Genomic DNA, 14,590 nt, shown 5'->3' with positions numbered 1-14,590 from the left:
TGCAGCTCATGTTCATTTACAATACTGTACAAAGAATCATTTTGGGGGGAAATCCTGCTTTGGAGTTGTTGTGTGAGTGGCATAATGGTATTCGTTTATTGTATTTACTTCAGCAATATATTACACTTCAAAATTTGTGAATATGAATGAATAATATGAATAATATTATCTTCTATTTTGAATTTTCCCAATACCAAAAATCTGATAATATTTTTATATCAAAAATGTGCTAATACATGCCCTTTAAGTATGTTGGTAGAGTTTAAATTATAGTACAAAAGTGAATAAATTAATTTCAAATGTGTATTTTTTTCACTAGTTTATGCTGCTATTCTTTCAGAGGCATCTTCAGAATATCAGAACAACATACGTCACATTACAGTTTAAAAACAAAACAAAAAAAATGTTGAAGTTTAATATTAGTATTTTTTGTGTAATTGCATGTTTCCTATTCTCCTTCTGTTCTTAAACTTTGTGTTGCAGCACAAAGGCCAACAACTTTTCAATATAACATTTTTGTAATATTTATTCATTATATATTTTTTTTATTTTATATGTTATTAATATCCCCATTACCTCCAGATCCATCTTCTGAACTGGACTTGTGCAGTGGCATCCTAAAACAGAAAAGAAGACATTTATTTCACGTTAACATTTTGAAGCGAACACTTCAGTGTTTCCACCACTTGGGGTCAGTAGTGGATCATATATCACATCTGTGCAGGCTCCAGAGGCTTGAGAGGGAGAAGGTGAAGAAATGGGAGATGGGCTAAAACAACCTTCTTTTGATTTACTTAAGTCTAAGTCAAACATGTTGGTGAAATTAAGTAAATATTTAATATAAATCAGAATGGAGGAAAGCGCGTGGGCCGATATGTGATGAGATGAGCAGAAATTGTAAGCACAAGTGGGCGGAGAAACCACTGTGCGAACTCAGCCAATATGAGTTTCCACTTTAGTTGACAGAAAGACAGTCACAAGGAAGAAATTATGAAAAAAATATATTACTGCTTAAATATCTGACAGCTCTAACAAGAACTTCACAGCCTCCCATAAAAAGTAATACAGTATATGAACAACCTCAGTCTATATTCTGCCAGTACTTGACTTTGCAGTTTTGGATGAGTCCAGTAAAACTTCAATAGCAGTCTGGCTCATATAAAAATATAGGGGCATGGTACGCTTCAGTGGGTTTATCTTCAAAGGCAAATTTACTCTGAAGAACTTTGATATTGCAGTGGGAGAAAGTATGGATTTTTTCATATGGCTGCAAGGTCTTTGAATTCAAATATAGGCTACAGTGCAACATTGTTAGTCCTTGTTATTTTCAGTCGTGTGTACTTGTTGATGATAAAAACATTCGCTCAATAGTTTCGCTCATTCAATGGGGGCAATTTATTGTTGTGTCACCAAACACTGAGTCGAAAATCCAGAACCACAAAAATGGCGGGAAGCTAACCACTCTGCCACCACCATTTCATTTCAATACACCCATCTAAAATTTATAATTCATGGAGGGAATATCTTCAAATGTGTGGCCAGTTGGGGCGCTAAGGGATCTATTGAGCGTTCCTTGTACTCACCTACTTATAATTGGGTATCTATGGTAAACAAAAAAACTGATCACACCAACAACCAACTACATATATAAGAATTCATGAATTTTAGTTAGTTCTTTCGCAAACCATCGGGGACATACTGGTGCCTGTTTTAAAGCCCTGGTTGCCATGGTAACGTAATGATATGCTAATTGAATCGAGGCCTGTATGGTTCGCCCCTGTGTTCCTCTGCCCCCCTCCCTCCCCGATAGGCTAGGCTAGGGGACGAGCTGAGGCTAATTCAAGCTCGTCAATGGAAAGAGCAGTATAATGCCCCCTCCCTCTATCCCTCCATCCGTCCATGTTCTATAAATTAAGCTCACACGCACGCTGGCATAGACACAGTTTAGAATGTCTTTGTGCAGAAGCCTGGCAACTTAATTGGTTTAACCTTAAAATCTGTAGCGTGCCATCTTTTGCACTTGCCTGGCCCGCATTGAGAAAAGGACAGTAAAAACACATCGCATTTGCATAAGAGGCTAACTGTCTATGGGAGATAATATGGAAAGCTACATTTTACCTTTGGCTGAACTCATGTAGAGGAGGTGGTATTAGCCTGGAACTTTGGCACGCTAAAACAGAAACGAGGCCACTTCTGCTTTGATCTTATTAAATTAATTATTTTGTTTAAAAAGTGTGACATGTATTATTCTTTGTTGGCTTCTTTGGTTGAAATTCTATCTTTTTCTTCTTGTGTTTATTGACTGGAGTAATAAATAAAGAAAAGAAATGGGACAAAGGGTGGCATGGCGGCTAGTTATTTTAATTATTGACACTGCATAAAGCTGTAAGAAAATGTTCTGATATTTGTGTGTATATAACATTTACAAGAAAAGATACGGATACAATTCGAATGATCTAATCTTGACGTTTCTTAAAATAGCCTAAACTGTGCAAAAATGTGCTAAGGGGCAGCAATACTAACACATGAATCACCAGGAGCTCAACCTCATGTGACAAAATGACAAAATGACTGTCCAGGAAACACGACAAAAAACATTTACTGACAAATGTATGACAGCTGTTTCTGGTCTATTTCAGTAGGAGAGCAAAACTCTGGTTGGGGTTCACTTTGACGTTCTAGCTAATGCTCAACACCTGGACTGAAGTGACGCAGTGCGAGCCAAAAGACAATGAGAGGCAGTGACCCTATGACAGAACAGCCCTACAGGAACAGCACCGGGATGAGCTGGACTGGGGTCAGAGAGGAGGTCACAGGGAGGGAAGACACTCATCACCGCGCAGGGAAATATCACCTTCTACTAATACTGCAGACATATTTACGCTTTGGGGAAATAAGGGGCTTGAAAAATGAGCATTGACTGAGGACGGATACAACTGAGACCTCCCAAATATACAAGATATTCACTAAAGAACTCCCATGTTCACAAACCACATCAAAATTTGGACTTAAGCTGAAACTAAACCTAGATCAAACGAAGAAAAGAGACACATAATACACGTTTAAGGCACAAAAAACTCCCTTAAGATGTAAGATTACAATGGTAAATATTCTATCCTGCTATCTTTTTCTTGAACTGTCTTGCTAATAGACCAAAAATCTAATAACTGCCACAAAAACCCATTGTTCTATAAGGATACTTGCACTTTTGCATTAGGAAACTTAATAATCTGCCTGGTGAACCTTGCTGTCTGTATTTGACCCATCTTTCACCCAGTGCTACAGATGATCCGCCTCAATAGTATCTCGTAAGAGGATTAGCCTGTACTTCACATGTTTTAGGTAGAGCTGCAAATTGAATTGGAGTACCCAGGGGGAAACCCACCCAGACACAGTGTTGGAAGTTTCTCCGTCTTAGACTTAACAGGCTCCACTGTTACGGTCCACAATCACCTCCTTGCATTATTCTTTCATCAAGACCCTTTTACTCCTGTTGGTAACTACACTGATAAGCCTGCGGTCGTTCTTGGCAACAATACCAACCAATCAATCACCCTCCAAAACAGGAAGTCCCCGGTTTGAACCCTAAGAGCCTTCTGTCAGCGCCTGCTCCATAGCGGGTATAAACACTGCTATGCCCACGTTCTGCCAACAAACTGACAAAGAAGGACTGGCAGTACCAACATGGCGGAGACTATAGGTCCTAAGGGTGCCATTGTCCTATGGCGAAGCGGTGAGTCTAGAGTGAGGATAGGAGAGTTTGAGGAATGCTTTTTAGGCGGCGTGTCTATCAGTCTGGCTGCACTTGATGAATCTCTATACCTGGGGCCCATTCACGGAGCGGGACAAAAGAACAGGACTATGGTGCAGGAGAAAAAGAGGTAGTGAAAGATGAACTGACGGGGGAAGGGAGATGTAGTCCTCGGGCATTAAATAGGAGCACATAAATTTTAAAAGAAGTGTCACATAAAAATGGACTTTGTGAACAGGCTCATAAAAAAGTGGGAGAAGGGTGCGGTTTCATTATAGAAAGAGGAGAGTCGTCTTTTAGCATCTAGCTTCATTGCTTTTTTTTTTAATTAGAGGCGTTAACATAAAATAGAGTTCAATTTGGAACACAAGATCAAATTTTTATTCGCTTAGTTTCCAGAAACGATCTGAACATACACAGATTTAAAATTTTAATCGATATATTACAAACTTTGTAAAGATGCCATGTTTAATACATTTCTGGTATGTGGAGTAGCGGTGTGGCAGAGTGGATAGCCCCTTCAAAGCAATAGGTTGATAGGTCCCTGGGACAACTATAATCCTGGCATGTTGTTACCTTGCACTGTTCTTAACTTGGCGTAGGTTAGGGATGATTATGACACTAAAATACCTAGTATTTTCTTATTTCATTTTAAAAGATGCAATATGTAACTTTTCTGCTGAGGATGTGCTATACTAAGTGCTACCTGTCCATGAAGCTATTATTGCTTTGCCTGGAATGTTCCATAGTACGGCATTAAACTTTTCTATCTTGCATTTTTCCAATTGCAAGTGTTTTTATTGAAAACTCAGGCTTAGATCTGACCTACTGTCGTCACTTGGTTGTCTTCCTGCAGATACATATATGTAATGCTGTACAGTGGAACATTCTTAGCATTTTAATTTGCCCCTTTGGAGATAAATAAAGTGTCTACAAGCAGATGGTGGAGACTTCACCAGAAAAAAGTTGCATGGTGCAGCTTGAAAACATTAGGCAACAAAAAAAAACTGTTGTTCAAAGTATTCCAGTTTTGAATAGCCTGTAGCAAAAAACTCATCCATCACATTTTGTCAGCAAATTTTCAAAGTAACACCTCCATCCTAAAAGTCTGAGGTAGGTGATACAACAGTATATCACACGGCAACCTGCATTTTACACAGCCAAGAATAGCACATACATATAAGCCATGGCTACACAGTACAGAGCCAGGCCATAACAGGGAATCATCTTGTTAAGTTTTTTTTTTTTTCTTTTCTTGGGGCCCCTCTGCTCTTCTCGATCTCAAATAGCCGACGTCATCCCAAATTCTGGCATCTGTTTCGCATCACCCTCCACATGTGTCTGTGCAATACACGCAACCATGGGAGAAGAGTTCATGTACGAGGTATGCGCTTCCTCTCCTGCACGTGACTATCCCTCCAGGGGTCACAAGGGGGCGACGATCAGTGGCAAGGATAAAAGACCAATCATAATTTTACACAAAAATCCATTCTCCATGTGTGGGGTGCTAAACGTAATACTATTTGACAGCGGGGTAGTTTTCAAAGAGATGTTATGCCGACAAGTTGAGGAGTAGAGCTTTTTGCGATGACTTCACTTTGGGGAATTACCTCTATATAAAACAAAAGACTGAAAAAATGTCGTAGTGTTACAGGAACCAGGGAGAAGGACCTCCACCCAGGCATCTCGCATTTGATTCTTGGCTGTAATCATTGGACTACTACCTCCCCTCCTCCTCCCCCTCCTCTCTCTCTCCTGGACTGGACACAAAGGGAGGAAGGAAGCCCAGAGAATAGGCTGAGGACTGGGCAGGTCAGCCCAAGGAAGTGGCCAGTGGTTTTCCTTTCTCTGAGAGTGGGAGTTTGGAGGACCACCTAGTACTGCATGCGTCAAAGTCAGTATGGTGCAGAATATAGAAAGATATGGAAAATAAAGGGAATTGAGGGAAGTAATGGGCCACAAATTTAACATAAGGGGAAATCCATATTGTTACATACTTACATTCTACTCATGAAATTGTAAATAATCTATAAAAATCAAACTGAATTGTGACAGTAAGAGTACAGTACAGTAATTTCTTGTGCAATCCTAAATAACTAGTGCTTAATTAAACTGGTGAAATACAACTAAATACTATACTGAAATTTTTGGTGGGTACATAAACTTAAACAACTTTACTTCGAAAACTGATAGCAGCTACTTAGTGTAACTTTTACACATTTGGCTTCATTGCTTTTTTAATCACATGAAAGTCATTCACTGCTTCCTACAAGAATGCCTGTATTGTATTGATAATTTATAAATAACATTTCTGGAAAAATGTCCCACTGGCACAAATACATCAAACTCCCCGCTCATAAAGACGGGCAATCCCATGACCTACAATCATGGAAACCACAGGGGTAACCCGTCCCTCTCCCCGACACTACCTAAACCTGCATGCCCTGACACGCTCCTCAGTATCTGCTACGCCTGACCAGGAAAATGTGAATTATGCTCCCCCTATAGATGTTGATGAATCCCAGACACCACAGCTCTGCGTGTTGTTTTGACTTAAACAGACACACGTGTAAATCCAGCCATATTTCACTGTCCAGGGCTGGTCTTAGTCACATGATGTTGTAAAGGAGAGGTAGAAGAGGAACATACTTTCGGTCAGTTTCTGGAGTGGAGAGTTGACTGCTGAAGCCCAGTGACTCCTATGGCGAGAGGAGACATGTGTTAGTATAACTATATTAAAGACTCACTCGTAATTCCTTGTAAGTAGTTTGCATGCTAAATTTCAAAAATATTTAAAGGCACTGTACTTGATGTCTTAAAAAATGTGAAAAAAGAACTAGTTTTCAAAAGGTTTGCTCCAAAGTTTATTTATTATTTTATTTTATTTACCTTATGCATTCTGACCACCCTAATTACTCATCGCAATGAGTTTATAAGTGTTTTTCACAATTTTCAGAGACTAGAGTGCTGTTTTTCTGTCACAGTAAAGCTAACAACTACCATGCTAACGTACACTTCCTAATTATCAAGACAGCGGCCATTGCTTAACCTCAAGAGCTGCTTATGCAATATATCTGGAATGGGGAAAAAGACAAATTTTGTAAAAAAAATAAAAATAAATAGGGTACAGTGCCTTTAATTAGACTACAATATGTAAAAACTGATTTATAAAAAATGTTTACTCTATGATCGTTGTCTGTTAACTGAATAATGAGCTTGAACTGAGTGTGATGATTTCTGCGATGGCACAGCCCACTAGAGTCTAATAAAAGTAGCTTTGCTTACTTGGATCTCAGAGCGTAGCTGCAGGGAAGTGGTGCTTGAATCCTGTTTCTCCTATAACGAAAAGAAGGTAGGTGTCAGTGTTTAACATACAATAACAATGGAATATATTCACTACAAACTGTGGGGGCCAGGAATAATAATCATGGAGGAACAGGGCAAAACAAGAAATGAGCGTTAAGGAAAAGGTCAACTGACTTTAGAAACAGTATATGATATGTATACTATACGTACAACAATGGTGTGATGTGGGAAAGACCTGAGGTGAGGTTTGACACACCTGCACCGTGTGTGAAAACAAACTTCAGCACGTGCGAAAGACACCATTTAACAAGTCTGAGCCTGTGTCCAAACCTGCTTTACCTGTCCCCGCTGGATTAAAACACCAGGCTCTAGAGTTGTATTTGAAAGATATAGCTTTTCACGCACAATAGAACAGCCAGCGTTGGGAAAGTCTAATGATTGGTGGATTTGATTACAACTTTCATGTTGGTGTCTTAACTGCAGAGCAACACCTGCCTTTGTGTCTAGAGTTAGAGCCTTGTGGTTACATGCCTTCAAGTCAAGAGTCAGATTACATCCACGTCTCTGAAGCTGTCACACATTCTGTAGTGAGAGTTTTAAGACAATTGTGAGTTAGTCATTAAATGTAATGTTGTTGGGATCCATTTGTCTAAACTTGTAACTGTTAGAATAGCAGTTTAAACAATTATCATAGCAATACTGCGCATGTTTAAACTCTCAGTAGATCTGTCACAAAAACTAATTTCATAGTGCGATATAGCTCAAGAAAATATGCATCAAAGAACACTTTACTTAATGAGAGATTACTTTATCCCAGGGATCTTGTAAAGTTAATCTCAGTTAACCCTTTAAGCTTAAGTATTTCAATAGTTACTGAATGAAAAAGTTATAATTGTGTTTTGTGTGTAAATTATTAAGAGTATTCTTAAAACATTTGTTGACATATGAAATTTCTACATAGCACCAGACAACTGTAAACCAGAGTTGAACTGGATGGTTCGTGCTCATGTTGTTTCAGTGTAAACTAAGTGGAAGGATTTACTACTCCTTTTGGCCTCTCCTGTCTGACCCCAGTGCAAATGTCCATAACGCTCTGTGCACCGCTGGTGGGACAGATGGGGTCAGTGCGTTCCCGAGGGCCACTGAGTGGACAGTGCAAAATACTGACAGACCGGGAGATCTGACCCCAAGGTGCAGAGGGCTCAGAAGGGGGTTAATTTTTCAATGGACATGTTCAGCAGTGAACAAAAACAGGTTAGTTTGTATTTTTTTGCACTGTGTAACATTTTGTTGTTTAACATATATATATATATATATATATATATATATATATATATATATATATATATATATATATATATATATAGTACGTTTTACATATACAACATTTACCACATACTTTAGACTCCACCAGAAAAACTACGCAGCACACCTTTGATGATTTTGTAGTAAATATAATATAGTTTTATATTATTGGAAGTAACTTAAAGTACTATTATTGTGGTAACAAACAGTGTCAATACTAAATCAAAATAACAAACTTTTTCACTTTTTAACTATTTTCATGACCTAAAATATGTGTTATCAGATATTTGGGAGATGTGACGAAAGACCAAGGCCTTAATGCAACACATTCTTTTTATGGGAAGTTGTTTAGTTTTAAAAAATTACATGTGATACAGAAATAGAAAGGTCATTCACACAGCCATGAGACTTTTTGCATTTTTTTGTGTTTTTGTGAGGAAGTGAATCTGTCTAGGCTGAATATAAATCACCATCACCTAATTCCTATTTTTTACTTTCTATCTAAGTTTTCATCGCTGTTACTTTCACATTTACACATAAAGCAAGCCAATATCCCATTCAGCAAATACTAGAGAAGGAGGTTGTAAAGTATATGCCGTGATTAATTCCCATAATAACAACTCTAGATTTATATCAGATGCCCTTCCAAATGTGACACACTCAATTTACCCAGGTCAGCACAGCAACTATCCAATTCTATATTTACTAGTCACGATCGCTATTACGACTACTACGGTTTCTACAGCAACAAAACAACTAGTGTTAAATGAACGAATATCCAGTTACTTTCCACCACCCCTCCGCTATAAACGACAGTATAAGTAACAGTCGCCGGAAGACAACCTTTGCCTTAACCTTTCATTGTCTCAGATTTGAACAAGCACGGACAATGCCACCACACCCTCGCCGTGACGAAATGACCGCTAATAGTTAGCAGTTAGTCAGTAGTGATATAACGTCCTTTAAGAGCTCCTTTTGGCCCGGAGGGTCATCTGATCCAAAGAGGTGAAGTGCTGAGGCGGCTAACCACCCCAAAATGAGCCGTAGCCCTATACTTATCCCAGCAGTAATCAAGACAAGAGACAGTCTGCCTGGTTTTATCTTTAAGTCTTAACTAGAACAGTGGGAGGCCTGTACCTGGCTTGTTTGTCTGTTATGGTAGTTACAGCACAGATCCGGATGTTACAGTGGCGTGTAAATCAGGAATGCTTTTGGAAGAGCTCCTGTCCTAAATGCTTGTCCTCGTCTGGGATTACTGAGATTCCCATAAGTTGGATAGCAGGTACCAGTCAGCAACATTTTCATATGCACAGGATGTGAAAGTCAAAGTGCCAAGAGGCCTAAATCATGTGGGTGTACAGTAGAGGAGATTGTTTAATGCAAATAAATGTGTTTTAATGTCACACTGGCATTTATTTACTAAATATTGAGTCAAGTTCGCTGTGATAAAGTAAAGAAATGAAGTGCACCGGCCTCAACATCTGACAATTTTATGCATTCCAGTACTATCTGTGGTTTTGAGTTTCATATTGTAAGTGACATTTTGAGGACTTTTTTCACATTCAAACGTTTAAAATTTTTAATCGCTATGGCACTGGTCCTAATGTTTCATCCTTATTATTACTCAACAGTAGTAACATATCTTAAAATGTTGGGGGATTGTAAATTAAAAGATTCATTTGTGATTGGTTCTATTGAGAATAAATCAAATATATATTCAAAAGATGTATAAAGCCGTTGTTTTCGTGTTTATTTCCTTCACAACTTTTTGGAAATAATGTGAAATAGAATTATAAATCATGGGCGGGGATATGAATCTGGTTAGGACAGACACAGAAAATAAAAGACCTTGTGCACTGGCATCAGCTGTGTTTACAAAGGGAGGCTGTAAGAAACAACACACATAAAAGAAAGTCAAAGTCTGCCCTGGCCTTCTCCAACATGCATAATGCGCATACTTTCACAGAGGTAGGGCAGATTGGTTTTACTATCTGATCCGCTTTGATCGCTCTCCTACGGTGACAGAAGATATCACTGGGCACGCTGCCTGCTGTCTCTACAGATGTCTGAGAACAAGCTACCTCCCCAGCTACACAAAACCATGGCAACACGCTAGGCTAATGGAAAAATAATAGTGTTGGGTTTTTTTTTTCGCAATTCAGTTTTTGATTAATGTTTTAAAAGCGGGGGCCGTGGGTCATCAACATTGTCGGGTCACGGTCTGAAAAGTTTGGGAACTCCTGATATAAAATACAAGGTTAGCATGTGTTGCACAGAATTAGACCAATGGATATGTATCTAGTTATATATCACAGAAAATAGTTGTAGTCTTTGAGGTTTGATAATTGCATCCATTCAAACTGGAATTTTGAGGACTGTAGCTAAAAATCGGAAGCAGACATATCCCAAAACAACCCGTATATATCCATATTACTGTCCAAAGATACAGCAGAGGAAGCAGTGTGGTGTCTACACTCCTGGCTCTGCAGCTTCTATCTGAGCGTACGATCTCTCACATGGAGGACATGTGCAAAACAAACACAACCTACATCCAGGTGGAATCTGTCACAGATATTGAGCTGAGGAATGTAGATACATATTTACTGGAGAATGTATAACCATAAATATCCAGTTTCCACGGGATTGTATAATTCATTTAAATAAATGTCTAACTTGTGCAGACCGCAACAAATATGTTATGAATTGCATGACATTCTTGTACTAGGTCAGAAGTTCAAATGTTGGTCTTCTCTCATTGTGTTAAAATGCGAATTATCAAATCTCAAAAACATAAATTATTTCCAAAGCATATTTTAACCCTTTTCCAGATCTTCTACTTGAGTGACTTTTAAAAGTAGTAGCTGAAATGAAAGCAACACCAGCCAAACTAGTTAGAGCCCTAATAGTTGCAGAGCCATAGCAAGGCAAATATTACAAATAATACTTCAACTTGTACACAGATTAGAATACCTACAATAATGGTAAGAGTACAAATAATGCATCATAACCTTAAGTTGTCTCGTAGCAGAAATGCAGATGTGTGAAGAAACTGCTGGTGCATCTAGACATATATATTTTTCAAAGAGAATTCCAAATCAATGGCTTCTGAATGTCTGGATTAAGTCTTAGATCTCACAACACACTCCCAGAGGGGTGCACTATCCTTTACATGAACCCAGCCACAGATACTAGGAGATACTGGCCTACTTTCTACCTCCTCAATGGAAGTCAATATCTTCAGGGCTGTTTGGGAATGTGCAGGCAAACCCCAATCCTGATTGCTTAAGCGTGACTGGATTGAGTTAGATATGAGAGAGGCTGAGTTAATGAGGAGCACAATGTCAGCTATGAGAACTAAGCACAGAAGCAGTGAAAGCCTCAGTGAAGCTAATTACAATGAGGAAATGCACGTTGTTGAGTCATTTTTTTTAAAATAGATTGGTAATTGTAATATATTTTGGTAAACACTGAATGACCAAGTTATCAATATAAAAACAAGAAATATTATACTCCAAATGTTTTCCCTTGTATTACTTGCATATTATTATCAGTATCTTGGCCGATATCAGGATATCTACTACTTTTAAAACTAGTACTGCTGTTGAGTTATTCTGCAGCAATGTGTATGCACTCATGTCTATAATACAGCCAGTACTTCAGTTGGTAATACTATTATACTACTATTATCATTCAAACTACAAGAGTCAAAACACTGAAAAAAACTTGCCCCTAGTTCCTCTTAGAAATTAAGGTAGTAGTAATATATATATATTTTTTAATTTATTAAATTTTTATAGTAATTTTTTTATAGTATAGTAATATTTTTTATAATATTTTTTGTATTTTGTATTTATTTATTTTTTTTTAATTTTGTTAAACTTTTTTATTATTGTTTAACTTCATGATTATTTTGTAATTTTTTTCATGAACAGCAAAATAGACACGAAACAGTCTAAAAATGTGTACAGATATTGTCACTGCTATATACAATTTCTCTCACTAAAGTCATATTTTGCGTACTACTCCCTCACAGTGTACACAAAGCCATCTCAGTGCGGTAGCCAGGAAAAGGTGCATATGGAGTGAATGCAGCTAAACCAGAGGAACCAGGTGGTTATGGGACGGTATGCCAACTGGCAACAGGCAACTGGCTTTGGGTGAGTCTGGGTGGGCGCGCCGATGGAAGGACAGACACCAACTGGAAATCCTGGTACGCATCCAAATAATACACGCACTAGTACCGAAGGGACCTGCAAAACTGGCTCATCTGGAAGACGCATAAAAAGTATATATAAAAAGATAACATGTGCAGCCATTAGCATCTAGACCAAATCTGTGTTTTCCATTTTAAACTGATTTATACGTAGCTACTATAAACTTGAAAAGAATGTGGTCTCCAGATCCAGGTGGTAAAGGGTAGAAGTCAGCTGCAGTTTCTTGTAGTACTTTTAATTTTAGTCTTACCATAAAAACTCTAAAAACTGTAATTTTGTAGCATTTTTGAGGGTGGTAAAAAGTCAGATAAAGTGGAAGGGGTAAAAGAGTGAGTGACTGTTTTTGTTGAAGTTGTTGCAGCAGTGAATCAAAGAATATCTAGTAGTAATGCAGTAATATTGGTAGTAGTGGTACTTGTAGTACTAGTATAACCAAATATTAAGTAAAATGTGACAGGCTGGTTGTTGAAGTATTAGCAGTGAATTAGTAGCTGCAGTATTTGTACTTCAATAATACTCTGTTAAAAGAGTACAGCATAAATGTTGTATTATTTATCCAGTAATGTTTTCCACCTTAGCCCAGATTGAAAGTGGCAATGAATCATAAACCATTTCTTAACTACTCAAATTGTGTTGCACTGTGGCACATTCCTAAGGTTCCTCGGCTCATTTTTGTTTGGGTTTTTCCACCAAAATACCAAAGTTATTGCACATTCCAGTAACAGTTCTGCCATCCCATTTGGATTAACAAAACATACTGAAAAAATCATTAAATATACAGCTAGATTTTTCCAAAAGTTTATACCAATATCGTGAAACATTTGAAAGGTGCATCTTAGAACTACAACGTCAGAAGTTCTACAGTAAATAAACATAGGATTTGTCTTGGTTCAGCGTCGAGGCTTTAACCCTGGTGAACTGACCCACTTTGATAAATGGGCTTGAAGAAAACATTAGTCCATTTAGCACAGGGCTCTTTCAGCTAGTGGCAAAACGCACGAGTCTGAACCAGAGTCTCGACCTTCAACTGTCAAAATACTTAACTAAAAAAACATTACAGAAATCCTCAGGCTACGGGATCAATCTTGTGTTGTGTCAAAAATGTTTTAGTTATGACGGTTATCAACATCTAAAGGGTTTCAGACAGCTGGTCAAATAAATGGGCCTCGTCAATGTCGCTCGGTGCTTGTGTGAATGGATAGACCTACCTCACATAGACATAATACAATTTTTGGCTTGAAGTGCAGATGTCTTTCATTTAATTGGTCGGATAGTACCTGTGGTAAATTTTTGTCATAGTTTTACATCAGTCAATTGGCAGTTTGTGAGGAATTGTTGAAAAAAAATTGAAAAAGGTATGAAGTAGTTTTGAGAAAAAGAAATCTGTCATCAATATTCAAAGTTCGCAATACTCACCATATTAATCTTATGGCTCTAAGTCCTTTCAACAATCACATCTTTGGGGTTGAACAATTTTGGAGTGAAACAATTTTCTCAAGCTATTTGTTCATTCGTGATGAAAAAGAGGATGTTGAACTCTGGAGTCTTTGTTTCATATGAATAGAGCCAGTAATTACAGAGCTATTAACCATAAACTGAAGTTTAACTGCCAGATTGTAGATTTGTTGACTTAAATTCCACTACTGAATTCTGACCTGTCTTGTAGCTCAGGTGAACATAACCTAAACTGCTATATAAATTCTGTTATGATTTATGCTGGTGACTTTTCATTCATGAGGTCAAAAACTAATACTGAAAGCGCTTAAATAACTTTCAGTTCCTTAGGGCAACGCATTACTTCCGTCATTTGGTGTCTAGGTTTTAGCAAGTTGAGCAAGAAACTTAAGCCTCAAACAGCCGTTAACATACAGCTGTGATTGGTTATGATAAAATGTCCAGCTACTTTGATGTCAGTGTAAAACTTTTATGGCCTGTCTCCTCTGATTAGATAAGACTTTCACCAAACCTTGGCTGTGGTTTTAAATTGTGGGTAACACTTTATAATATTTTCATA

At 37.9% G+C, this 14,590-nt stretch overlaps 1 protein-coding gene across 4 annotated transcripts in view; it reads right to left on the bottom strand.

Annotated features, from left to right (window-relative positions):
* The window catches only part of sash1a (SAM and SH3 domain containing 1a), a 200,299-nt gene that overhangs the window by 22,137 nt on the left and 163,572 nt on the right, over nucleotides 1-14,590 (bottom strand). For all 4 annotated transcript variants that reach the window (XM_033991113.2, XM_033991114.2, XM_033991115.2 and 1 more), the window contains exons 3-5: nucleotides 7,037-7,087; nucleotides 6,401-6,450; nucleotides 577-617 (exon numbers count right to left, since the gene is read on the bottom strand). In XM_033991113.2, the coding sequence (XP_033847004.1) occupies nucleotides 577-617; nucleotides 6,401-6,450; nucleotides 7,037-7,087 (142 nt within the window). The remainder of the gene's footprint in view (nucleotides 1-576; nucleotides 618-6,400; nucleotides 6,451-7,036; nucleotides 7,088-14,590) is intronic.

The sequence above is a fragment of the Periophthalmus magnuspinnatus genome, chromosome 24 (genome assembly GCF_009829125.3).
Source record: "Periophthalmus magnuspinnatus isolate fPerMag1 chromosome 24, fPerMag1.2.pri, whole genome shotgun sequence".
NCBI classification, from domain to species: Eukaryota; Metazoa; Chordata; class Actinopteri; order Gobiiformes; family Gobiidae; genus Periophthalmus; species Periophthalmus magnuspinnatus.
This window is presented reverse-complemented; position numbering and strand designations above follow the sequence as displayed.